General features: G+C 53.8%; 2 protein-coding genes across 12 annotated transcripts in view; one reads left to right on the forward strand and one right to left on the reverse strand.

Moving 5' to 3' along the window:
* Positions 1–25688, reverse strand: part of LOC143838714 (lithostathine-like) — a 228311-nt gene that overhangs the window by 146341 nt on the left and 56282 nt on the right. The gene's annotated exons all lie outside the window — the stretch shown is intronic.
* TYMP (thymidine phosphorylase) lies at positions 1313–25199 on the forward strand. 11 transcript variants are annotated; one of them, XM_077340448.1, is made up of 12 exons: positions 1502–1551; positions 6581–7535; positions 7696–7765; positions 9806–9964; positions 12375–12577; positions 13510–13608; positions 18519–18648; positions 19559–19677; positions 20711–20873; positions 22254–22484; positions 23094–23234; positions 24166–25199. In XM_077340448.1, the coding sequence occupies exons 3-12, from the start codon at positions 7735–7737 to the stop codon at positions 24330–24332; spliced, it is 1443 nt and encodes a 480-aa protein (XP_077196563.1). In that variant the 5' UTR covers positions 1502–1551; positions 6581–7535; positions 7696–7734; the 3' UTR covers positions 24333–25199. The 11 variants fall into 11 exon arrangements, with proteins under 11 accessions (XP_077196566.1, XP_077196568.1, XP_077196567.1 ...); XM_077340449.1 differs by having other exon boundaries at positions 1534–1551; positions 7403–7535; XM_077340451.1 differs by lacking the exons at positions 1502–1551; positions 6581–7535 and adding an exon at positions 1313–1444.

The raw sequence follows: 25688 nt of genomic DNA on the forward strand, positions 1-25688 counted from the left end.
TCAGGCCAGGGAGGGTCCCTCCAGTCCAGCCTCCCGTCTCCCCCAGGGGCCAGCCAGTTCCTCTGCAGGGCCTGCCACAGGGCAGAGGGCCTGAGGCCTTCCCCTGAGAAGACCCTCAGAAGAGCCCTGCTGGGTCAGGCCAGGGAGGGTCCCTCCAGTCCAGCCTCCCGTCTCCCCCAGGGGCCAGCCAGTTCCCCTGGAGGGCCAAGCCACAGGGCATGGAAGCTGAGGCTTTCATAAGACCCTTAGGAGAGCCCTGCTGGGTCAGACCAGGGAAGAGGGTCCATCTAGTCCAGCCTCCCGTCTCACACAGGAGCCAGCCAGTTCCTCTGAACAAACATGAGGGCCTCCCCTTGATGTTCTGGCTCCGGGATTTAGACGTTTAGGACCTCTGAACGTGGCGATCCCCCCCCAGCCCCCTTGGCTAGTCGGTTTACCCTCCACGAAGCTATCTAACTCCCCTTTGGAAGCCGCTTACTCCTGTGAGCGCGACCACATCTCCCTTCCCATGTTTTCATCACGCTCCGGGAACAAGGCTGCTTTTGTCAGGCTGTGGGCAGGATGAGTGCAGGCTGGGTGCTTCAGCATGCTTGGATTGGCGATCTCTCTGAGGCACGGTGAATGGGCTGGCCCAGACACACATGGACATCTGACCCTCCGGGCCAACCCAGGCCAGCGTGGTCTGCAGGGTCGCCTTTTGAAAAGAGAAACGATGTGACACAAAGGGGAACTGTCAAGCTCTTTCGCTACCTCCTCTCTCCTGCTGCATTTTGGTTTTTGCGCTGAAATTGAGTCTAACGTTTCTTACACATGAGGATTCACCGCTAGACCTTCTTGTGGTTCTTTACTGAGCAGCATGATTTGAACCGAGCAAGGATTCTTGGGAAATAAATACTTCAGAGCCAAGCTTTGACAACAATTGTCCTAACTGGACACAGGAGAACGTCTTCTTTCTGTGACTCTCTGAGCGATTCATGTGCTGCACCCAAAGTGGAGTAGCACTTTCCCTTCTGGCCTGTCCTTGGCTGTCTCTACTGCTGCTGCAGCCTCTTCCCTTCCCCTTCCCCTTCCCCGTCCCCTTCCCCCAGGGCTCAGGGCATCCCTCCACCAGAGTAAGGGGCCAGGGAGCCTCAGGGATTCGGCTCTCGCAGGACGGTCGGACTGGTTCCACCTGAAAGGGCTCAGAAACCTCAACCGGGCACCACCTCTGTGGCTTCTGTGCCATTGTGCCCGTGTCAGTCACAAATCTTGCTTCCGCTGGAGGAAGAACCAGACATCAGCCTGTGCCAACACCAAGGGCTTGACTAGATAAAACTGTGCCAAGGGTAGCGAGACTCAGACCTCTCTCCGCTGTGGGGGGTGCCAGAGCCTTGAGCCCGGGTGGGATCACTGGAGGCCCAGCAGATCAACGGTGCAAGTGAGCGTGCCAAGTCTCAGGGCAAAGGTAAGGAGGGCACGGGCCGGCACCTGGCCAGAGGAGAGGGCAGAGTCCTGCTGTGTTTGTCTGCGGCCGGCGTTTCTCCCTCTCCGACGAGGCTGAGGCCACGGAAGGTAAACGGGATCAGGGGTGGTGGGGTGCGGCATGGTGAGATCAGTTCCCCGGGGCTGAGACAGCAGCTTGTGTGGAATCGCATTTGGGGAAGGAGCAGGGGCATGGCCGGGGCTCAGTGGCAGAGCATCTGCTTGGCCTGCAGGTCCCAGATTTCAGTCTCTGGAAGGGATCGGGTAGGAGGTGATGGGAAAGACATCCTGGACACGGGGCTTCAAACTTTCAACCTCCAGGTGGAAGAGACGGTGGTGCTCCCCCAGGGGACTGGGAACAGCCGGCTTATTTATCCAAACGAAAACTTGAAACGCCTTTGCACGCTCTGTATTTGAGCGAATATTTTAAAACTGATGGAATACCTGGGGGGGGGGGTCTGAGAGTTCAGAAGTGCCCAACTTTATTTACAGATAACAAAGAGTTTAAACAAAAAAGATCCTTTAGGTGGAAGCTGGAATCTCCCACCCCACCTAGGATGGGTTATCGAGGGGTGCTAGAGAAGGCTGGAGCTTCTTTTGCCGCATCTGGCTTCATTGTTTTACTAATTGTGCGTATTGTTGTTTTATGGATTTTATTGTGTGGTTTGATTGGGGTTTTATGTGTTGCAACTCGCCTCCAGCCTCGGGGAGAGGTGAGTAATACATTTAACAATAACAATAACAATAATAACAATAATAGTACCACAAGTACCAGTGTCCCAGTAGCAAAGAGCCGCTCCCATGCTTTGAGAGGAGGACTCTGTGGCATTATGCCCCATGGGGGGGGGGCCCTGCCACCCCCAAACCACCCCCTCCTCAGGCCCCAAATCTCCAGGTATTTCCCAACCCACAGCAGGCAACCCTACCTAGTGAATTGCAGCCTGCCTAAGTATCCAAGAGGGACTTTGGCAGAAGGCAGCTTCAGGGGTGGCCGGGTGGGTGTTTCCAAGTAGCTTTTCCGGGGACAGCTTGTTCTGTTCTCCTGGTTTGGTGTAGCAACTTCATTGCTTTGAAACAACACCAAAGCTCCAGGGCTGGGTGGCAGAACGATTTTAGATAAGGGGTGGGGTGTGTGAGTGTGGGTGTGGGTGTGGGTGTGAACTTAAGAGGCTGATTGTTGTTGAGAGCCAGTTTGGTGTAGTGGTTAGGAGTGCGGACTTCTAATCTGGCATGCCAGGTTCGATTCTGCACTGCCCCACATGCAGCCAGCTGGGTGACCTTGGGCTAGTCACAGCACTGATAAAACTGTTCTGACCAAGCAGGAATATCAGGGCCCCTCAGCCTCTCCTCCCTCACAGGGTGTCTGTTGTGGCAGTGGTCCCCAACCTTTTTATCACCAGGGACCCATGCTTGACAATTTTACTGAGGCCTGGAGGGGGGGGTAGTCTTTTGCCGAGGAACGTTGCTGCTGCCACCTGAGCCCCTGCTCCACTTACTTTCCCAATGGCGCCCCTGACATCCCGCCTGCTCAGTTTCATGCCGAGGGGGAGCCCCAGCCATGACAGCCGCCGGAGAGCACCAAAGGTGAGCCGGCAGCAGACTGGCAGGGCAGCCCCTGAGGCGGCAGCCGGTGAGGAGGACAAGGAGGAACTGCAGCCCGGTACCAACTGATCTACGGACCGGTACCGGTCCCCGGACCGGGGGTTGGGGACCACTGTGTTGTGGGGAGAGGAAGGGAAGGCGACTGTAAGCCACTTTGAGCCTCCTTCGGGTAGGGAAAAGTAGCATATAAGAACCAACTCTTCTTCTTCTTCTTGCTGATACCAGGAAGACAGCAGTCTTGACCTTAGTAAGGTTTTTTATACTGTTTTTTTATTTGCCAGGCCAAGGTTATTTGCCAGGCCAAAAAGTCATTTCAGTTACCATGTGTCTCCAGCCATTTACTTGTTCTCTATTTACAGTTTCAGGCTGTAAGTATATATTTAGATCTTCCTGCACTTTCCAGACTCACAGGACTGATGCTGGCCTGCCTGATTGCGCCCCAGAATACAAATAGTTGCTGGTAAGGGCTGGCCATAGTCCATCGCCCAGGAAGGACACACCTGTACCACTCCCTCCCAACTGCAGGCAAAAATGGCTCCTTTGAAGGCTGGACTCTCAGGCATTGTATGATTCTGAAGTCCCACCTCCAAACCTCCAGGAATATTTCCAACCCAGCGGTAGCCAACCTACAGGTGTAGCCTGGAGAGCACCTGAAATTACAGCTCACCTGCCGAGTATAAAGATCAGCTCCCCATGCAGAAAGGGCTACTTTGGACAGGGTTGTGGTAGAGAATAAACATTTAAGGCCTCCCACACAGGTTGTTGTTGTTGAACTGAAAGACTTGTGGCCTACAGCACAGGGTTGTTGTGCAGATGAAACAGGAGACAAAAGAGCCAGTTTCTTCTACAGAATAATGCTGTGAAGTGGCCTCAAATCAGCAGAGAGTTGCAAAGAAAAAAGACACATGGCTTGGCTGTCTAACCCCCGGCCAGAGCAGTATTTTAAGTGAGAAAGGGCTTCTCTGTGGCCTCCCTGTCAGCCAGCTGTTTGGCAGAAGGGGAAAGTCCCCCCCAAAAAAAGAAGGCCCTGAGGCTCCCCTGCATTGCTCTTTGAAGGAAAGTGCCACCCTCCCCTCAGTCAGGGCCTGTCAGAGGCTCCTTCACAGCATGCCTGAAGGGGGGGGGGAGGGAATGCACTCTGTAGCCTCCTGCCAGCTCTGTCAGGGTTCTGAGGCCATTTGCAGTTGGACATGACAGTTAGGGCAGCCGTGGGGCAAAAACGGCAGGCACAGCCTCTTTTAGAATCATAGAATCATAGAGTTCGAAGGGGCCATGCAGGCCATCTAGTCCAACCCCCTGCTTAACACAGGATCAGCCCTAAGCATCCTAAAGCATCCAAGAAAAGTGTGTATCCAGCCTTTGCTTGAAGACTGCCAGTGAGGGGGAGCTCACCACCTCCTGAGGCAGCCTATTCCACTGCTGAACTACTCTGATTGTGAAAAAACTTTTCCTGATATCTAGCCTATATTGTTGTACTTGAAGTTTAAACCCATTACTGCGTGTCCTCTCCTCTGCAGCCAACAGAAACAGCATCCTGCCCTCCTCCAAGTGACAACCTTTCAAATACTTAAAGAGGGCTATCATGTTCCCTCTCAACCTCCTTTTCTCCAGGCTGAACATTCCCAAGTCCATCAACCTATCTTCATAGGGCTTGGTCCCTTGGCCCCAGATCATCCTCGTCGCTCTCCTCTGTACCCTTTCAATTTTATCTACGTCCTTCTTGAAGTGAGGCCTCCAGAACTGCACACAGTACTCCAGGTGTGGTCTGACCAGTGCCGTATACAATGGGACTATGACATCTTGTGATTTTGATGTGATGCCTCTGTTGATACAGCCCAAAATGGCATTTGCCTTTTTTACCGCTGCATCACACTGCCTGCTCATGTTTAGTTTAAAATCCACAAGTACCCCAAGGTCTCGTTCACACACAGTGTTACCTAGAAGCATATCCCCCATCCAGTAGGCATGCTTTTCATTTTTCTGACCCAGATGCAGAACTTTACACTTATCTTTATTAAATTGCATCTTGTTCTCATTTGCCCATTTTTCCATTGTGTTCAGATCTCGTTGAACTCTGTCTCTATCTTCTGGAGTATTTGCCAGTCCTCCCAATTTGGTGTCATCTGCAAACTTGATGAGTAGTCCCCTCCACCCCCTCATCTAGATCATTAATAAATATGTTAAAAAGTACCGGGCCGAGCACCGAGCCCTGTTCTCGTCCCCCTTGGCAGCCCTGCTGACCTCCTCTCCCTGCGGTGAATGGAATTTTGGCCTGTCCTGGTGAGGGGCCAATCGGAAGGCGCTTCGCACCTTCTGATTGGCCCCTCCGCTTGTCAGTCTGGGGCCAAGGGGCCAATTGTTGACCCCCCCCCATCACGGACTGAGCCCACCCCAACACCTCTTACTGTTTTATTAAGAGGGGAAAGATACCCTGCTGAGGTTGCTTCCCTCCAAACCTCTCTGTCCCCAGGCTCCATACCCAAATCTCGCAGGATTTCTCAACCTGGATCTGGCAACCTTAAGGGGGAACTGATCTATGTAGCCGAGAGATCTGTTGTGATCCCAGACCTCTAGGCTCCACATGGGGCTCGTGCAAGAAAACCTGTGGGAAAATCTCTTATTTTATTCTGGTTTGGCCTTGTAAAAAGGCAGAGTTTCCGGATTGAGGCTACGATACGGTCTTCTATAGTTCGTTGTTCCACAAAGGGACTCCCTGCCAATAAAACAGGACCGAGGGAGTCTCCCTTGACACAGCAGACAACTGTGCCCCAACTTGTGCTCCTTTGGGGAACGACAAGCCACACGAGACCCTTATCTGATGAAGAACACAAAAGGGGAATGCGGCCTCCCCTGCCTTTTTGATAGATCTAGCCGGAATTTATTTCGTGTTCAAAGCATGGAGCCAACACAGGTTGTTTGCTGTTTCCTGTGTTTTACAGAACTGTTGGCTGTTGCTGCCCACATGGAGGTTGATAAGCCTGGAGGGAGAGAAGGAAGCAGGAAAAGGGAGGAGACTGCAGGGCTGTCAAGAAGGGGAAGGGGAAATGACAAGAGATGGGGAAATAAGATGCTTCGTGCAAGCCCTTGCAGGTTCCCTTTTGTCCGTGCCTGAGTTCCAGGCCAACTCCAAGAACACACAACCTAATCAATTTTCCTGCAAACAATGGGGGGGGGGGAGGCGAGGAGACCGACTAACAGGAAAAGCAGAGCTTCTGCAAAAGGCCACTTGAGCACGGATCATAGAATCATAGAACCATAGAGTTGGAAGGGGCCATAGAGGCCATCTAGTCCAACCCCCTGCTCAACGCAGGATCAGCCCTAAGCATCCTAAAGCATCCAAGAAAAGTGTGTATCCAACCTTTGCTTGAAGACTGCCAGTGAGGGGGAGCTCACCACCTCCTTAGGCAGCCCATTCCACTGCTGAACTACTCTGACTGTGAATTTGTTTTCCTGATATCTAGCCTATATCGTTGTACTTGAAGCTTAAACCCATTACTGTGTGTCCTCTCCTCTGCAGCCAACGGAAACAGCATCCTGCCCTCCTCCAAGTGACAACCTTTCAAATACTTAAAGAGGGCTACCATGTCCCCTCTCAACCTCCTTTTCTCCAGGCTGAACATTCCCAAGTCCCTCAACCTATCTTCATAGGGCTTGGTCCCTTGGCTCCAGATCATCTTTGTCGCTCTCCTCTGTACCCTTTCAATTTTATCTACGTCCTTCTTGAAGTGAGGCCTCCAGAACTGCACACAGTACTCCAGGTGTGGTCTGACCAGTGCCGTATACAATGGGACTATGACATCTTGTGATTTTGATGTGAATATACAATATACCTTGCGGTACAATATACCTTGCGGTATTTCAACAGTACATAGCAGGACTGCAGGCAAGAAAACCAGAGCATGATTTCAGCAGTAGGGCTCTCAGAGCTTCCCAGCAGCCTCCCCTCCCGAGACACCCCACGCCCCTCTCCCCAAGCTGGCTTTGCTCCCTTGCCAACATCCAGGGCAGAAAGTGTTTTGCACAGGTTGTTGGGGTGGCCTTCTCAGATCCCATGGTCTGATGGGTCCAGAGCGATGGGTCACCTGGTTTCTGGGGGAGGAGAGAGGGGAGCCACCAACCTGCATGCATGCTCCAGTCCATCATGCCTTGGTGAGCGTGAGTGAGGGAGTGAAATCTTTGAAGGTCAGTTGTCATTCTGGGAGATTTCTAGGTGCCACCTGGAAGCTGAGAACAGGGACCCTTCAAATGTACAGTGCAGAGTCTCTTCCCTCTGGGCTTTTTACTGTGCAGAATGTGGATTGAATCTATTTGAAATACCTGCTTCTCTCCCACTCAACAGGCCTTTGAGGGGCTGAGAACATTACAAGTTGCTAAAACCTCATTTTGCACAGAGCGAAGCAGATCGGGGGAGTTGAGCCGGCCGTTTCACTCACAGCCCTGGTTTCCAGGCCTCCGGAAGCCGGTTGAGAAAGGTTTGGGTTCAGGGTGGCCAAATCCAGGTCAGACAATTCCCAGCCATGTGCGGGTGGAGCCTGGGGGGGGGGGGCTCAGCAGGGCATCATGCCCTAGACTCCACCCTCCAAAGCCGCCATTTTCTCCAGAGTGACTGACCACTTGTCTCTCTGGACGCAGGTTGGGCCTGTGACGCTTCTGGAGTCTCTTTTCCTGGTGATGTTCTCCTCAGAAGACCAAAGCAACCCAGGTAATAAGGGCTGCGGCAGCACCTGAGTTGAGAGGGGAGTCAAGGAGACCACTGGCTAGACCTCCTGTACGGTTTGTGGAGGGACAACCGTGTCGGTGTATTTCCAAACATGCACAGAGCCCATCCTCTCTTGAGGAGGGCAAGACTTCGGGGCATCTTAGCCAGCTGTGTGGCTCTCCTACACTGTTTTGTTGCAGGAATGGCTGCCACGATCCGAGAGGCCTCTGGCTGGCTAACGGGCCACATAGCCAGCTTGGTGTCGTGGTTAGGAGTGCGGACTTCTAATCTGGCAAGCCGGCTTTGATTCCCTGCTCCCTCCCAAGCGACCAGCTGGGTGACCTTGGGATTGCCACAGCACTGATAAGGCTTTTCTAACCAAGCAGGAATATCCGGGCTCTCTCAGCCTCACCCTCCTCACAGGGTGTCTGTTGTGGGGAGAGGAAGGGAAGGCGACTGGAAGCCACTTTGAGCCTCCTTCGGGTAGAGAAAAGCGGCATCTAAGAACCAACTCTTCCTCTTCTTCAGTAATCTCAGGGCTCTCTCAGGCCCACCTCCCTCACAGGGTGTCTGTTGTGGGGAGAGGAGAGGAAAAGCAATTGAAGCCGCTTTGAGACTCCTTCGGGTAGAGAAAAACGGCATCTGAGAACCAACTCTTCCTCTTCTTCTTCAGAAACATCAGGGCTCTCTCAGCCTCCCCTCCCTCACAGGGTGTCTGTTGTGGGGAGAGGAAAGGGGAGGAGACTGGAAGCCGCTTTGAGCCTCCTTCGGGTAGGGAAAAGCGGCATATAAGAACCAACCTTCTCCTTCTCCTTCTCCTTCTCCTCCTCCTCCTCCTTTCAGCTTCTCTTTGGGGTAGAGCTCCAGCTGCAGCAACTGGACAGTAACGCTGCAGAATGGCTGTAAGCAAGAGTGGCCAAAGGGTGATTCTCCAGGCGGCCATGGACTACAATTCCCATGTTTCAAAACCAACGATCCAGATGGTGATGACCAAGAAAGCCACAACAATTGAAAAAGAAATCAAAACTGAAAATTTAATGTAAAATCCACACCGAAGCTAGCTAGCATACACGAAGAGGGGCGGTTCATGTCAGAGACAAGGGCAGGATGGGGGACGCGGGTTTTTATGACTTTACAGACTCCGCCTAAGGACTGGTCAATTGAGCACAGACAGACGTCCGAATGACCGGCGGGGCTGGGGCAGGGCTTTTGGGCCCTTTGTGCTGATGGCCAGGCGCTGGCAGGGAAGGGCTCCCACGCTTACAGAACCACTGATGAGTCAAAACAGGTCCCCTGAGAGCCGTGGCAGAATTAGCTTCGTTTCAAGGCAGGCAAGCAGAGAGCTGGGGACTCCGAACATTTCTGCTTCTTCTAGCAGAGCTGAGGCTGTCTGTGAACAGGGTGAACAAACAGGCAGGCGATCATGTCGTGGGGGCCTGATTTGGCACTGACCGGCCATTCCAGGAAAAGGGTCTATCTGCACATCACACAAGGGCTGACGTCAAAGGCCAGGCGGCTTTCACAACAGGAAAGCAGGAAGGGAAAGGCAGATGGACCCCCAAAGCATTAGGGCATGGGTGGCCAATCTGCGGCTCTTCGGATGGCCATGGACTACAATTCCCATGTGTCATCATGGCTGTGCCATCTTCTCCAAGGCTATAAATCTCCAGGGGAGCCCTGGAGAAGATGGCACAGCCATGATGACACATGGGAATTGTAGTCCATGGCCATCCGAAGAGCCGCAGATTGGCCACCCATGCCCTAATGCTGTTGGGTGCAGCTGGAAGGGTGGCCAAATCTGGCTTGGGAATTCCTAGGCATTTGCAGGGTGGAGCCTGCGGGGGTGAGGTTTGCAGAGATGTGGGGCCCGTCCTCCCAAGCAGCCCTGTTCTCGAGGGAACTGATCCCAGCGGAGGGCAATGCCCTAGAGTCTCTTGCTCTGCCAAGCAGCTATTTGCAGCCTGGGAGTCACTGGGGGTCCGGGAGCCCTCCAGGCCCACCCTCCGTGACCGAACGGCCTTGCTCACTTGCCTTGTCTTGCAGAGGTGGGCCTTTCTCATGCCACAGGCCCCGATCCAGGCAGCCGAGCTAGCATCCCCGAAATAATCCGGAAGAAACGGGATGGCGAGAAACTGGAGGAGGAGGAAATCTGCACTTTCGTCCAGGGGGTGACGAGAGGCACCCTGAAGGATGGACAGATCGGTGAGGAAGAGGAAGGGGGTGCGGACGGGGGCATGGGGAGAAAAGGAGGAGACACGGACACAGCTCAGGGGTCACCCAAACCAACCTTTGCTCAGTTTCCCTGGCCCAGTGCTTCTGTCCTCTCTCCTTTAGTACCGGGGTTGGAAACTCCAGACTTTTTGCCTCCTACCGAGATCGGCTCCTCAGCAGTAGGTGGCTCCTTTGTAGGATGGACTCTAACACGGTGTGGTGCTTAAGAGTGGCAACTTCTACTCTGGCGAACGAGGTTTGAGATGCAGCCAGCTGAGGGACCTTGGGCTAGTCACTGTCCTGTTAGAGCTGTTCTCACTGAGTAGTTCTCTCCGAGCTCTCAGCGCCACCTCACTCCTGTGGTTTCTGTTGTGGGGGAGAGGAAAGGGAAGGCAACTGGAAGCTACTTTGAGACTCCTTTGGGCAGTGAAAAGCAGGGTGTAAAACCCAACTCTTCTTCTCGGGCCTCACACCCCTCTTAAGCGTCCTCCTGCTTCAAAACACCCCCCAGCCCAACCTCCACCTGTAAATCTCTAGGGATGTCGTCATCCCAGGGATTGCAACCCCATCCATGACCTGAAAAGCATTTGCCAGCCCTTCCCTCCCAGTTGGTTTCCAGTGAGGGTTCCAGATTTCCATTTTGGGGCAGTGCCAGAGGAGGCTGGAGAGGGGTCCTGGGGGGGGGGAGGATGGATGCCACAGGGACCGATTTCCAAAGCTGCCGTGTCCTTCAGGGTAAGGCATCTCTGTCATGTCGAGGTCTGCTGTTATCCCAAGAGAATTCCGGGACCCGCCTGCAGGTTGCCAATGGTATGGCAGGTACGCTCGGTTGACCGAAACACCCAAAGAAATACCTTCCAAGCCGAACACAGATTCGCTGTCGTGTTTTGGCTACTGACATAGCTGACCTGAAGCAAAACTGAATTTTTCTGGCTTCTGTTCGGGCATATTCAGCCAGAGCAATTAGGTGTCCATTTCACTGCCTCCTTCCCACAAGCAAGGGGAAGGCCTTTCCAAGTGTCCAGGTGATCAGAGACGGATGGAGGGAAGATTCAAGCAGGGAGCCATGTGGGTCTGAAGCACCAGAACGAATTTAGAGCCCCGTCAGGCACCTTTAAGACCAACCAAGTTTTATTCAAGGCATGAGCTTTCATGTGCATGCCCACGTCCGCAGATACAACGTCATGGAATGGAGGTAATCCGTTCATACTTAGAGGCAGAGTGTGACAGTAAATTCACATATAGCATAACGAACCCTCAAGTTGTTGACAAGTTGGTAAAATGCGGAATGGATCCTAATTCTGTCAGGTGGATCGACAACTGGTTGACAAATCGTACCCAGAGGGTGCTTGTTAATGGTTCAGCATCTTCTTGGAGAAGAGTGACAAGTGGAGTTCCCCAAGGACCTGTCCTGGGGCCTGTGTTGTCCAACATATTTATAAATGATTTGGATGAGGGATTAGAGGGGAGACTTATTAAATTTGCAGATGATACTAAACTGGGAGGGGTGGCAAACACAACGGAAGACAGCAACAGAATACAGGATGATCCTGATAGGCTAGAGAAGTGGGCTAAACTGAATAAAATGGAGTTCAATAGGGACAAATGTAAAGTTCTGCAATTAGGTAGGAAAACCCAAATACACCAACATAGGATGGGGGAGACGTGTCTTGGCAGTAGCATGTGCGAAAAGGATCTAGGAGTCTTAGTAGACCATACCTTGAACATGAGTCAGCAGTGTGACTCAGTGGCTAAAAAGGTGAATGGGATTTTGGGCTGTATCAAACGGAGTATCGTGTCCAGATCACGGGAGGTGATGGTACCCACTGTACTCTGTTCTGGTTCGGCCTCCCTTGGAGTCCTGTGTTCAGCAGGGGGTTGTACTAGATGACCCAGGAGATCCCTTCCAACTCTATTATTCTATGATTCTATGAAGTGGCAGCTGCCATACAGCAAACAAATGTTCATTCCAAGTATGCACATATCAAGTGCAGCTGCGTGCACACGAAAGCTCATCCCACGAATAAAATTTTGACAATCTTGAAGGATATTAGCTTTCCTTATTGTCTTGCTGCAGAGAGGTACAGACTGGGTTGCCTAGGAATAGCTTATTTCTTAAAGTATTTCATAAGCCTTTGTATATTTCACCAAGGCCTGGTTCCTTGTGTGCACAGTGCCTTGAGGACCCCCGGATCGGGGCACTGCTCACTTGCTCAAGAGGGACCCCAGCTTGAGTCTTCAGGCGGATCACAAACTCCCCTTTCCTGAACCGAAATCTGGGGAGATGGATGCACAGCCTTGAACTGAACCCATGGGTGGGGGGGGGGTACTAGGTCATTCCCCTTGACTTCGGGGGGAGAGGCTTCTGCCTGCTCGAGGTCACCCTCCCCCTGCCTTCCAGGAGCGATGCTCATGGCCATTCGGCTGCAGGGCATGGATGCCGAAGAGACCCTGGCCCTGACCCGGGAGATGGCTGCGTCCGGCCGGGTGCTGGAGTGGCCCGAGGAATGGCGGGGGCTCCTGGTTGACAAGCACTCCACCGGGGGGGTGGGCGACAAAGTCAGCCTGCCCCTGGCCCCAGCTTTAGCTGCCTGCGGCTGCAAGGTGAGTGTCCCGGCCCCCAATGGGGGCAACATCTGGACAGAATTCAAGAGGGCCACAGCTGCTCCTGAGTATGGTTGCCAGCTCTGGGTTGGGAAATACCTGGAGATTTTGGGGAGGGAGCCTGCACAGGGTGGGTCTCGGGGAGGGGAGGGGCTTCAAGGGAATATCAGGTCATTCAGTCCAGCTTGGTGTGGTTAAGAGCGGTGGCCTCACCTGGATGGCCAGGTTGGGTTCCCCACTCCTCCCCCGCAAGCAGCCAGCTGGGTGACCTTGGGCTACTCACAGTCCTTATAGATCTGTACTCACATAGCAGCTCTGTCAGAGCTCTCTTGTCCCCATCGACCTTACAGGGTGTCTGTTGTGGGGAGAGAAAGGGAAGGCAAAGTGATATGCTGCTTTGAGACTCCTTCGGGTAGGGAAAAGTGGGGTCTTAAAACCAACCCTTCTTCTAAACTGGAGATCTGGGCTTAGTTCCCTCTCCTCCTCCATAGGCAGCCAGCTGGGTGGCCTTGGGTCGGTCCCAGAGCTCTCTCAGCCTCACCTGCCTCACCAGGTGTCCCTTGCAAGCCGAGGAAAGGAAACTGCCCAATCCACAAAGCCAGGAATGTGCAGAGAGCTCCGTGGGAGTGTCGGCCTGTCCAGACAGGGCTAGAATGTGCTGCAGAGATTCCAAGGCTGAGAAGAGGGCAAGTTCCCTCTTCCCCCTTGGAGCACGCTCCCTTCCCTCGCACAAGGAAGTGGGGGCAGAAGGGGCCTGCCAGGAGTGACTCAGGACTGCCTGGCACATCCACCCGCTTGCCCCACCCCTGACACGGTTCCGCTTGCAGAAAGGATGCTGCGGCCCCTTAGCAGCCCCCCTCCCACTCCTCCAGAGTGATACTAACTTTATTGCAGAGTTTCTCTCTTTCTTCCCCCCTCCTCCTCTCGGCAAGGTGCCCATGATCAGCGGCCGAGGCCTGGGCCACACGGGAGGCACGCTGGACAAGCTGGAGTCCGTGCCTGGATTCAAGGTCTCCCAGAGTCCTCAACAGGTGAGCTGCTCCAAGCTCTGGCTTGGGAAAGTCCTGTGGAGTTGGGGGGGGGAGGGGGGGTTAGGCAGGGGAGGGTCCTGAGTAGGGTAAAATGCCATAGAGGAGGGGTGATCAAGCTGGGGCGCTCCAGAGGTCCTCGGACTACAATTTCTAGGTTTTTTTAAACCACCCAGCAAGCCCTAATATTATATATTTCTGTGCTGTTCAAGTGCATTGAAACTTATTCTACCACTGACAAAGACCCCTTAGAGCTCTGGGTTTTGGTTGTTTTATGTTCCATGTGCTAATGTTGATTCTGTACTTGCTGTTAGGTGCGAAGTCGTGTCCAACCCATCGCGACCCCATGATCCTCCAGGCCTTCGTGTCCTCTACCATTCCCCGGAGTCCATTTAAGTTTGCACCGACTGCTTCAGTGACTCCGTCCAGCCACCTCATTCTCTGTCGTCCCCTTCTTCTTTTGCCCTCGATCGCTCCCAGCATTAGGCTCTTCTCCAGGGAGTCCTCCCTTCTCATGAGGTGGCCAAAGTATTTGAGTTTCATCTTCAGGATCTGGCCTTCTAAAGAGCAGTCAGGGCTGATCTCCTCTAGGACTGACCGGTTTGTTCGCCTTGCAGTCCAAGGGACTCGCAAGAGTCTTCTCCAGCACCAGAGTTCAAAAGCCTCAATTCTTTGACGCTCGGCCTTCCTTATGGTCCAACTTTCGCAGCCTTACATTGCAACTGGGAAGACCATAGCCTTGACTAAACGCACTTTGGTTGTCAGGGTGATGTCTCTGCTTTTTAGGATGCTGTCTAGATTTGCCATAGCTTTCCTCCTGAGGAGCAAGCGTCTTTTAATTTCTTTGCTGCAGTCCCCATCTGCAGTGATCTTGGAGCCCAGGAAAATTTAATCTGTCACTATCTCCATCTATTTAGTATTTCAAGCCAACTTTTGCACTCTCCTCCTTCACCCGCATCAACAGGCTCTTTAGTTCCTCTTCACTTTCTGCCATTAGAGTGGTATCTGCATATCTGAGGTTGTTGATATTTCTCCTTGCAATCTTGATCCCAATTTGTGACTCCCCTAATCCCGCCTTTCTCGTGATGTGCTCTGCATACAAGTTAAATAGGCAAGGCGACAGTATACAGCCTTGCCAAACTCCTTTCTCAATTTTGAACCAATCAGTGATTCCATGTTCAGTTCTCACTGTTGCTTCTTGACCTGCATATAAGTTTCCCACGAGACAAATAAGATGCTCTGGTATTCCCATCTCTTTAAGAACTTGCCACAATTTGTTGTGCTCCACACAATCAAAGGCTTTAGCACAGTCAATGAAGCAGAAGTAGATGTTCTTCTGGAACTCCCTAGCTTTCTCCATGATCCAGCGTATGTTGGCAATTTGATCTCTACTTCCTCTGCCTCTTCGAAATCCTGCCTGTACTTCTGGAAGTTCTCGGTCCACATATTGCTGGAGCCTAACTTGTAGGATTTTGAGCATAACTTTGCTAGCATGAGAAATGAGTGCAGTGGTGCGATAGTTTGAACATTCTTTGGCATTGCCCTTCTTTGGGATTGGAATGTAAACTGACCTTTTGCAATCCTGTAGCCACTGCTGAGTTTTCCAAATTTGCTGGCATATTGAGTGTAGCACTTTTACTGCATCGTCTTTTAAGATTTTGAATAATTCAAATGGAATGCTTTCACCACCTCTAGCTTTATTGTTGATCAGACTTCCTAAGGCCCATTTGACTTCACATTCCAGGATGTCTGGCTCCAGGTTAGTAACTACCCCATTGTGGGGTAGTTTGCTGTACTACACAGCATATACAACCGAGATGGTCTCAGTGTTTATAACTTTTATTCAGGGCCTGTATATTATATTTATTATAAATATACTAGGGGCAAGGCCCGTTGCACTCAAGAATACAGTGGATGCTAGCACCTGCACTGTGACCTTCCTGAGTTCTGGCACTCCTTCCGCCGCTCCCTGCCCAATCTTGAGATCCAGTGTGGTGAGGTGATTAAAGAGTAGCAAACTCTAATCTCAAGAGCTGCGTTGGATTCCTGACTCCATGCAGCCAGCTGGGTTGCCAACTTCCAGGTGGGGGCCTGGAAACCTTTAGGAAGATGAAAGGGGAGAGGGGGAAAAGGCAGCCGTTCTCCAGGAGAACCCCCCTCCCCATACGTGTCAACATAGGCCACCACTGTCCCCACCTTCCCATCCAACCCTACATCTTCCAAAAACCAGACCAGGCAGGCCATGGAGGGATTGGCTTCCACCGTCCCACCACCCACATCTTCCAAAGGCTGGGCCAGAAAGGCTGGCACAGGGGGAAGTGGGCCGCCACCTTCCTCCCCACTAATTTGCCCAAAGATTGGGTTGAGCAGGGAAGGCTGCAGGGGGGCTGCCTCTTTCCTGCACCTTCCTCCACGTCTCCCAATAGCCAGGCTAGGTGGGCAAGGCCATGGGGTGCTGCCTTTTCCCCACCCATCCTCATCTCCTAAAAGGCAGGCCAAGCAGGGAAGACTCTGTGTGTGGGGGGGGGGGGTCTGCCTTCATCCCATCCAGCCCACATCTCCCAAAAGCTGGGTCAGACTGGGTAGGGAAGGCTGTAGGGGGACTGCCTCCTTCCCACCCCAACATCTCCCAAAGGAGAAGGTGGACAAGGAAAGACTGTGTGGGGGGGGGGCTGCTTCCCTCCCATTCCCCCACATTTCCCAAGGGCCAGGGTGGATTGGGAAGGCTGCTGGATCTCACCAGCCCCTCTGAGGATATGGAGGGTAGGGGAAAGCAACAAGCACTCCAATGGCCAGCTGCAGGGCCATGGGGAGGTGCGGTGAGCCCAGGTCCTGTTAGGGAAGACTCCAAGGAATAAAAGCCTTACCAGGAGTTCCCAGCTTCACCTGTAGCTCAGCTGGATCAGAGCTTAGCCCAGCCAAATACAGAGAGCGCTGACAAGCAGGAGGGAATAGAGCTGCAGACAAACCAAGGCTTAGGTTCCAAAGTGGTTGCAGGAGCTCCACATTCCTCTGCCCATCCTCCAGCTGCAGCTCCCTGCCTTGTCAGCCCACCTGGCTCACCTGAGCCAATTAAGCAATGCCAGCTGTGTGCTGGAAGACAGCTCCATTTTTGAAAAACTGCTTATTTCTGCATCCCTTGCAGCTCTTCTGAGCTTCCTTCCAGCAGAGAGCTGAACCCTGAGGTGGCAAAAGAAGCCACTGGCTTTACTCTGTTGACTGGGGGAGATGGAGGGTGGGAAGAAACTGAGGATGGGGCAACTTACCAGCAGCAGGGCCTTTGAGAGAGGCCAGCCCCTCTTCCACCCGGCAAACAGCAGAAAGAGGAAGAAGTGGACAGATAAGCCCTATGACTGGCCGTCATTGGAAGAGTGCTCTCTCCCTATTAGCGACACCCCCCCAGAAAGGGCCAATCAGGCAGGGAGTGCATTGTCTGAATGCAATTTAAGCTAATTAGCCCTCATTGACAGAGTGTGATCTGCACTGATTGGCAGAGTGTTCTCTCCCTATTGGCTGCACACTCCCAGGGAGGGCCAAATGCAATTTGCACTGATTGGCACTCATTGCCACAATGCTATTTGCTTTGAGTGGCCCTCACTCGCAGGGTGGCTTCTCCCTGTTGGCAGCACGCCCCCAAGACCAATAAGGTAGGATGTGAGTTGGCTACATGCAGCTTCAACTTTATAATGTTTAGTGATAGTGATGATTTGGATTTTAAACCAACAAAACGTTTTTTTGCACCTCAAACTTTGTTTCTAACTTGTCCTGTCAGGCAGGGGCAGTCAACCTGTGGTCCTCCAGATGTTCATGGACTACAATTCTCATGGGAATTGTAGTCCATGGACATCTGGAGGACCACAGGTTGACTACCCCTGCTGTCAGGTTGAGTTTTTGTTTCCCTGTTTGGTTGTTTGCCCTGGAATACACCACAGTCATGAGCTGAGAGAGCTCTGAGAGAACTGTGATTGGCTCAAGGTCACCCAGTGAGGAAAACACGAGCCACTGCTGTAGGATTACCCATTTTGAGTTGGAATCTACTTGGAGATTTGAGGGTAGAGTGTGGAGAAGGCAGAGTTTTGGGAAAGGCGGGAACTCAGATGGGCTTAATGGTATCGACTAACCCCCCCCTGCCTTGGAGAGCTGGGTTTGATTCCCCACTCCTCCACATGGAGCCAGCTGGATGTTCTCTTAGAGCTGTTCTTGCAGAGCAGTTCTGTCAGAGCTGTCTCAGCCCCACCTACCTCACAGGGTGTCTCTTGTGGGGAAAGGAGGAGGAGAAGGCAATGGTCAGCCGCTTGGACATTCCTTTGGGTAGTAGAAAGCAGGGAATAAAACCCAACTCTTCTCCTTCTTCTTTACCTGGAGGTCAGTGGCCATTCCAGGAGCTCTCCAGGTCCCACCTGGAGGTTAACAAGCCCAATTTGTGTATCGTGTCCAGATCAAGGGAGGTGATGGTACCGCTTTACTCTACTCTGGTTCAGCCTCACTTGGAGTCCTGGGTTCTGATCACCATCTTCAAGTATTTAAAAGGGTGCCATAAGGAGGATGGAGCAGAGTTGTTCTCTCTTGCCCGGGAGGGACGGATCAGATCCAATGGGATGAAATTAATTCAAAAGAAACTCCGTCTCAACATCCGGAAGAAGTTCCTGACAGTCAGAGCGGTTCCTCAGTAGAACAGGCTTCCTCGGGAGGTGGTGGGTTCTCCATCTTTGGAGGTTTTTAAACAGAGGCTGGAGAGCCATCTGACGGAGAGGCTGATTCTGGGAAGGCTCAAGGGGGTGGCAGGTGACAGTGGAGGAGCGAGAGGGTTGGGAGTGTCCTGCACAGTGCAGGGGGTTGGACTAGATGACCCGGGAGGTCCCTTCCCACTCTATGGTTCTGTGATTCTAAGGCCATGCCTTGTCCCCCCACAGATGAGAGAGGTCTTGGAGACAGTCGGCTGCTGCATCGTGGAGCAGAGTCGAGAGGTGGTTCCAGCAGACAAGGCCCTCTATGCGCTGAGGGATGTCACAGCCACGGTGGACAGTGTGCCACTCATCACAGGTGCAGAGTCCGATCCCGTCAGATGTCGGCTGGTGCTGGCACGGGAGTACACAATGTCCCTGCGGGGTTGGCTAGGCTGAGGGGGTCCGAGGGGTTTAAGCATTGGGCTGGCTCTGCAAAGGCCTTCTTCCGAATCTCCCCTTGGTCCAGAAGCTTCCTGGCTAACCTTGGGCCAGTCAAACTCGTGTGCCCGCTGTCCGTTGAGTTATGTCCCACAATTCTCCCCACAGCTGAGACTCAAAGCAGCTTAGAACATCGTCCTGCCTTCCTCCATTTTTCTCACAACCCTGCGAGGTAGGCCAGGTGGACAGTTTGGGATGGGGTCAAGGTCACCCGGTGAACTTCCATAAGAGAAGCAGGGATTCAAACTTGGGTTGCCCGGGGCCCTGTTCCACCACTTCACCTGCCCTACCTCACAGGGTTGTTGAAACTAAAATGGAGGAGAAAAGGACCAGCTATGGTGCTGTATCCCCATGGATGTGCGGTGGGATAAAAAGGCTTTCTGGGAGGAACCTTGCTAAGCTGGGACGTGACCCAGGACCTCCCTGGGCCTGGTCTTGCTCTCCATCCGTTCATGAGATGCTCTCCAGGGGAAGTCAAACCCATCCTTCAGAACCAGAGTCCGGTCAAGCACCTTGAAGACCAAACAAGATTTATTCCAGGCGTGAGCTTTTGAGTGCAAGCCCTCTTCCTCAGACTATGAACTGTCCAGCATGACAGGGGGAATATAAAGCAAAAATTAATTCTGTTTAATGAGTAAACTGTGTCACAACATCCAAATGCAGCCATAGGATAATCCTCTGCCAAAACAGCCAATCAGTCCCCTCGAATTCAGTTGCAGTTCACAAAAACATAGGAGAAATGAAACTATGTTATTTCCCCTACGTCTTCCTTCCTTCCCGGCTCCCAGGCTCCATCCTGAGCAAAAAAGCTGCAGAGAGCATCTCCGCCCTGGTGCTGGACGTGAAGTTTGGCAGCGCAGCCCTCTACCCCACCCTGGAGAGCGCCCAGCAGTTGGCGCAGAGCCTGGTGAGTCTGCCACAGAGGGGCAGCGGGGTCCGGAGGCTCAGGGGGCCTCTGAGGGTCCTGCTCTTGGGGTGGGGAGAAGACGTCCAAGGACCTGCCTTCGTCGCCTGGGAAAGCTTCTGGCGGGAGGCATCAGGGGAAGCCCTTGGTGTGACTGCACCCCAAGGGAGTCTAGCCTGCCGTCAGCACAGTATCGGCTGGATGTGAAGCAGCAGATTCAGGCAAGCTGGTGTTTGTAAGACATTCCCCTCTGCCAGTCGGTTTGCTGTTTGTTCTCCAAGTTCTTTTCAGAATTCTGGCAGCATCAGGACTGTCTAGACCAGGGGTAGTCAAACTGCATTCGCTGGCAGGGGCTCCTGGGAATTGTAGTCCACGGACATCTGGAGGGCCGCAGTTTGACTACCCCTGAGAGCTTGGAGCCAGGACGCCTGAAGGACCCTCTTCAGCCAGGCTTTCCTGCCCAGCCCCTCCTGACTTTTCCAACCACCAAAGATGTTTATCTGTTGGGCACACGATGCAGGGCCTTTTTGGTGGCAGCCCCATAACAAGGGACCAAGCCCTAGGAAGAGAGGTTGAGGGACTTGGGAATGTTCAGCCTGGAGAAAAGGAGGTTGAGAGGGGACATGATAGCCCTCTTTAAGTATTTGAAAGGTTGTCACTTGGAGGAGGGCAGGATGCTGTTTCCGTTGGCTGCAGAGGAGAGGACACGCAGTAATGGGTTTAAACTTCAAGTACAACGATATAGGCTAGATATCAGGAAAAAGGTTTTCACAGTCAGAGTAGTTCAGCAGTGGAATAGGCTGCCTAAGGAGGTGGGGAGCTCCCCCTCACTGGCAGTCTTCAAGCAAAGGTTGGATACACACTTTTCTTGGATGCTTTAGGATGCTCTGGGCTGATCCTGCGTTGAGCGGGGGGTTGGACTAGATGGCCTCTATGGCCCCTTCCCACTCTAGGATTCTGTGATTCTGTGCCCATCCCCAGCGCTACCTTTTCCACCTCCATGCCAAGGCATGTGTGTGTTTCTCTCTCTCTCCAGGTGTCGGGGGGGGCCCAGCTGGGGATCAGCTCCGTAGCTGTGCTCAGCAGGATGGACGAGCCGGTGGGGCGTCGAGTGGGTCACTCCCTGGAGGTGCTGGAGGCCTTGGAGTGCCTGGAAGGACGAGGCCCTGGCGACCTCCGTGAGCTGGTGACCACACTAGGTGGGCCTCCGTGGGCCTCTTAATGGCAGGGTGAACTGGCTGCATTTCTCGCTGTGAGCACAGACGTGCCTTTGAGAGACAGAAGTGGGGTGAAACGGGCGCTGTGAGGTGTGAGGTGCCATATGTTCCTCAGGCAGAAAGAGATTTTGGCCATTTTTGGTGGGACTCCCAGCATAGTTGGATATCGAGTGGGACTTTGTCACACTGAAAATGTTGCATTCTTGTGTCATCCTCGGACACGCCACAGCCTCTGCACTCTGGATAAGGCTGCTCTCTTTTAACCAGTGAATGATGCCGAAAATATAACGCACCACGCATTGGGTTTGAAAGAATGCCGTGTGGCTCCAGCAGCGGAGAAAGGGCCGTCCAGTCGCAGCCTGCTTGGGGGGTTGTCAGGGCCAGAGATGTTCCGGGGTAGCCGGCCTGCTTCTGACCACAGCCCTGGGCCCTCCTGGTGGTCTCCCTGCCTGGCCCCCCACCAGATGAGGGCCGCCTCGGCCGCTGAGGTCAGGGCGATTCCCGTGTCTGCTGGACCTAAGCAGTGTGGCTGAGAAGTCAGGCCTGTTTCCCTTTGTTTGCACTGGGCATGGCCGTCTGGGTCCCTTTGTTGTTCCACACTGGTTTTCCTCCTTTCAGAAGAAGAGCTGGTTTCTTGTACTCCGCTTTTGACTACCCAAAGCGGCTTCCAATCTCCTTCCTCTCCCCACAGCAGACACCCTGAGAGAGAGGTAGTTGGGGCTGGGAGAGCTCTGAGAGAACTGTGAATGGCCCAAGGCCACCCAGCTGGCTGCATGGGGAGGAGGAGTGGGAAATCGGACCCGGCTCATCGGATTAGAGGCCACCACTCTCAACCGAGACACCAAGCTGGCTGTCAAGGAGTCCAAAAGCAGCTTCCAAACTCCTTTCCCTTCCTCTCCCCATAATAGAGGTAGGTGGGGCTGAGAGAGCTCTGAGAGAACTGCTCTGCAAGAACAGCTCTAAGAGAACTGAGATTGCCCCAAGGACACCCCGTTGGGAGTGTATGGACGTGAGGAATCGAACCTGGTTCTCCAGTTTAAAGGCCACCATCTTAACCAGACCATGTTGGCTCTCAATTTGGAAATCACCTTTGCCTTACCTGAAAATATGAATGTTACATCTTCTGACTTAGTCAAACCTTATCTTTAAAAGCATTTCCTGCATTCCAGATTTCATAGAAACTTGTCTTGGTATCCCCCCCCCCCCCCAAACTCCAATATTTACAGGGAGGAGAATCCTAAAAAATCTGGCTGGAAATATTTCCTCTTAGTTTGTGTCCAGTCCCCGTCCCCCCTGTCTCCCCCCACCCCCCGCCAGTCTCTGCCTCCTCCAGCCCCTCATCCTCTCCCTCCCTCCTTGCAGGGGGCACCTTGCTATGGCAGTGTGGCCGAGCAGCCTCCGTGCCCGAGGGGGCTGCCCGCGTCGCCTGTGCCCTGGACGATGGCTCAGCTCTGCAGACCTTCCAGGCCATGCTGCAGGCCCAAGGAGTAGACGCTGCCGTGGCCCAGGCCCTTTGCACGGGCTCAGAGGATGTACGCTTCCAGGTGCTGGGACGGGCCAAGACCCAGGAGGACCTGCTGGCTCCAAAGGACGGTATGGAGGGCGACCGGGAAGGCAGATTTTGGAAGCAGAACCAGGAAGGGGAAAGTGCACAGGGCCAGGCATGTGGAAGCCAGGTTGCCAACTCTGGGGGGGGGGCATTCTTGCCAATTTGGGCGATGCGACCTCAGGAGCACTGAGTTTTCTGGCAGAGCTCAGCAGGCGAGAAATGCCGCACAGCCTGCCCCCCAGAGCAGCCTCTCTCTCCTGGGCTTGGTTGTAAATCTGGGAGAACTCCTGGCCCCACCTTGGCCCATTCCGCATATAATGCACTTTAGAAGCAGAGTATCCTGTTCTGCACAGGGAAATCCAGCTGCAGGAGCACATGGAAAGGGCTTTATCCAACGTGGGCATCCTAGGACTGAGGAGGGCAGCGTTTAGGGAGGGAAGGGGCATCGCTGGGGCCTGATGCCATAGGGTCTCCGGCATCTGTGCAACAGGCACAACTCCAGGAAACCTCCAGCTGCCACCTGGCCGTCCTCATTCTGGGGCTGTGCTGAGCAGGGGCCTCCGGACGCTGGGGCAAGCCCTGCTTCCAACTCTTAACTCCCCCTTGACAGTTTCCTTGTTCTCGGACCTGTCTCCCCGCCCCCCCCCCCACAGGGACTGTTCGGGAGATCCTCGCCTTACCTGTGGCTCAGGTGCTCCATGGCCTGGGCGCCGGACGCACCCGGGAGGGACAAACCATCAACCACCACGTGGGGGCTGAGTTGCTTGCCTCCGTGGGGCAGCCCCTGAGGAAAGGTAACAGCCGGAGGGGGGCCTGCCATGCACGCCCTGCCTGTCCTGGAAAGAGCTGGGGAAGCCAGGGGAAAGTGGGGGGGCAGCTAGATGCTGGAGAGGGTGGGGGCCAGGCCTGATGGCTGAGAGGCTTGGAGAGGAGGAGGCCCAGGGGAGAGCTGGGCTGCACTACCTGAAAGGGAGACGTAGTGAAGAGGGGGACCCCTTGATTCCTGCAGCTTGGGAGAGCCGGGCCAGGAGCCGGGGTCCGAATGACGGGAAAGGAGGTTCCGCTGAAATATCACAAAGCCTCTTCTGTGGGCGAGGGAGGTGGAGGCAGGTGGAAGAGGCTGCCTCGGAGGGTGCTGGAGTCTCCTTCCTTGGCGGATCTCAGGAGGAGCCCCTGTCAGGAGGGGGTGGGGCTGGTCTGCATGGCCCTTTGCGGCCTCTTTGATTCTGAGGGTTGCCAATCTCCCGGTGGGGGCTGGAGATCTCCTGGGTTTCCAACTGATCTCCAGGGGGTAGAGATCCCCTGGGGAGAGTGGTGGCTTTGGAAGGGGGACTTGGAGGCACTAGACCCCACTGAAGTCCGGCCGCTCCAAGCCCCACCCTCTCCAGGTATTTCCCCACCTGGAGCTGCCAACCTGGGAGGCAACTGGATCCCCCTGGGGAGGGGGAAGGGCTTTTCTCGTGTCCGGTCCGGCCTCCGATGGTGGAGGCAACCAAAAGATGACCGGTGTGCTCCAGCAGAGAGCACTGGGGCCCGGAGAAAGGACTGCCGCTCAGTCTAGGGGGGCCCTTGTCCGTGCTGCCCCGTTCCTGCAATGAGACAGGACTGTCATTCTAGGAAAACATGGTGCTGCCTCAATGGAAGACCTGCAGGATTTGGGGGGGGGGGACTGGAGAGCTCCCTGTGAATTGTAACTAAACCACTTTCCCCTCCCTCCCCGGCCAGGGTCTCCGTGGCTCCGGATACATCACGAAAGCCCCAGACTGAGGGAGGAGGACCGAAGCGCTCTGCAAGCAGCCCTGGTCCTGGGAGACCCCCTTCCTCCCCGCTTCAAGGTGGTGAAGACCATCTTTCCCCAGGACTCTGAGAACACCAAACCACCGTCCGGCTGATTCTAAGCTGGTGGGTCCCGTGGCCGCTTTCCTCAACGGGCCTCTGCCCCTGGACCAGGCACGACCCACAGAATTCTCACTTGCCCCACTGTCGCCTGCTCACCCTTTGTGGAAGTCCTCCTGGAGCTTGTGGTGGGAAAGTCCTGCTCTGGCTTGTACGTCCTCTTCCACCTTCCCCAATACCCAGAAGGGCCTTTCTCTCCCCTGACCTTGGTAGGAATTGCCCACCTCTGTGTCTCCCACTACCTGGTCCCCATGGGGACAGCTTCCTGCCTTGTGTACCACTAGGGGAGCGTCCCCTTGCTGACTGGCCGCCCTCCCTTTCTTTCCGGCGCTCCTCTTAAAACAGCATGTCCAAGACAAGGGTCTGTGTGGCACAAGGAGACACTACCAGGCCCAGAAGTCACAACACGTTTATTAAAAGGGAAGTGTCCACAAGAATGCTTTTTGCACAGCACCAAATTGAGCAAGGGATGCAAAAGAAAAGGGCACCGTGGAATTCCTGTCCTCCCCTCTGCAGATGCCCGATCCACTGTTAAATATAGACAGGCCCCTTGGCTTAGAAAGTTGCCTATTTCTACAGGTGTTCCATTACCTTCAGGTCTCCTTCAGGTATGCAGGCCAGCCCACCCCAATGGCCACATCTCAGCTTAGAGCTCTGTCAGCATCGATGGATTCAGTACCCAAGAGAGCTTCCTCCTTGCTCCCGGGAATTGTACCATCTCTGTTACTCCACACTCTGATCAGGTTAGGCTGGGTCAAAGAAACTTTTCCTGAAGACCCGGGAGCTGGTCTCTGACACCTGCTGGGAGGGCAGGAGGGGCCCGGGCCATCCCGTTGTCTCCAGCTAGATCCATTAGCATTTTTTTAATCCAACTGATTTCCCCCTTCCTGCCTGTTCATTGCCCAAAAAGAAAAACTTTTAAAGCTCAGTGCGAAGGTTTCGTTCAGGGCTGATTCTGCACTTACTTTGTTTTTTCCATCATGGATCCTGCTGAATTCAGATGGATTTGAATTTGGGTCTTCCTCTATCTCCCCCTCCCCCCAATTGAAACAGAACGTGTTCTGCACTTGATTGGGGAAGCTCAGAATGGGGAGGGGGGCCAATTGCAGCAGGAATCTCTTTTCTTTTCTTGAATGGGGGTGGGGGGAGAGGATTGGAGTCAGCAGAAGAGAGGGAAATAAGAGGCTAATCTCTGCTGAGAGAAGTGTGGACTTCTGGAGCGCAGTCACTTTCAAACAGGGAGGGAAGCCTTGCAAACAGGAACCAGGAAGTCCTTGAATTGACTCCCTGGCCAATCAGGGAAGACTGCTTTGCTCCCAGGCATGGAGCAGTGCGTTAATTCGAAAAAACAA

Source organism: Paroedura picta, chromosome 5, assembly GCF_049243985.1.
Source record: "Paroedura picta isolate Pp20150507F chromosome 5, Ppicta_v3.0, whole genome shotgun sequence".
NCBI classification, from domain to species: Eukaryota; Metazoa; Chordata; class Lepidosauria; order Squamata; family Gekkonidae; genus Paroedura; species Paroedura picta.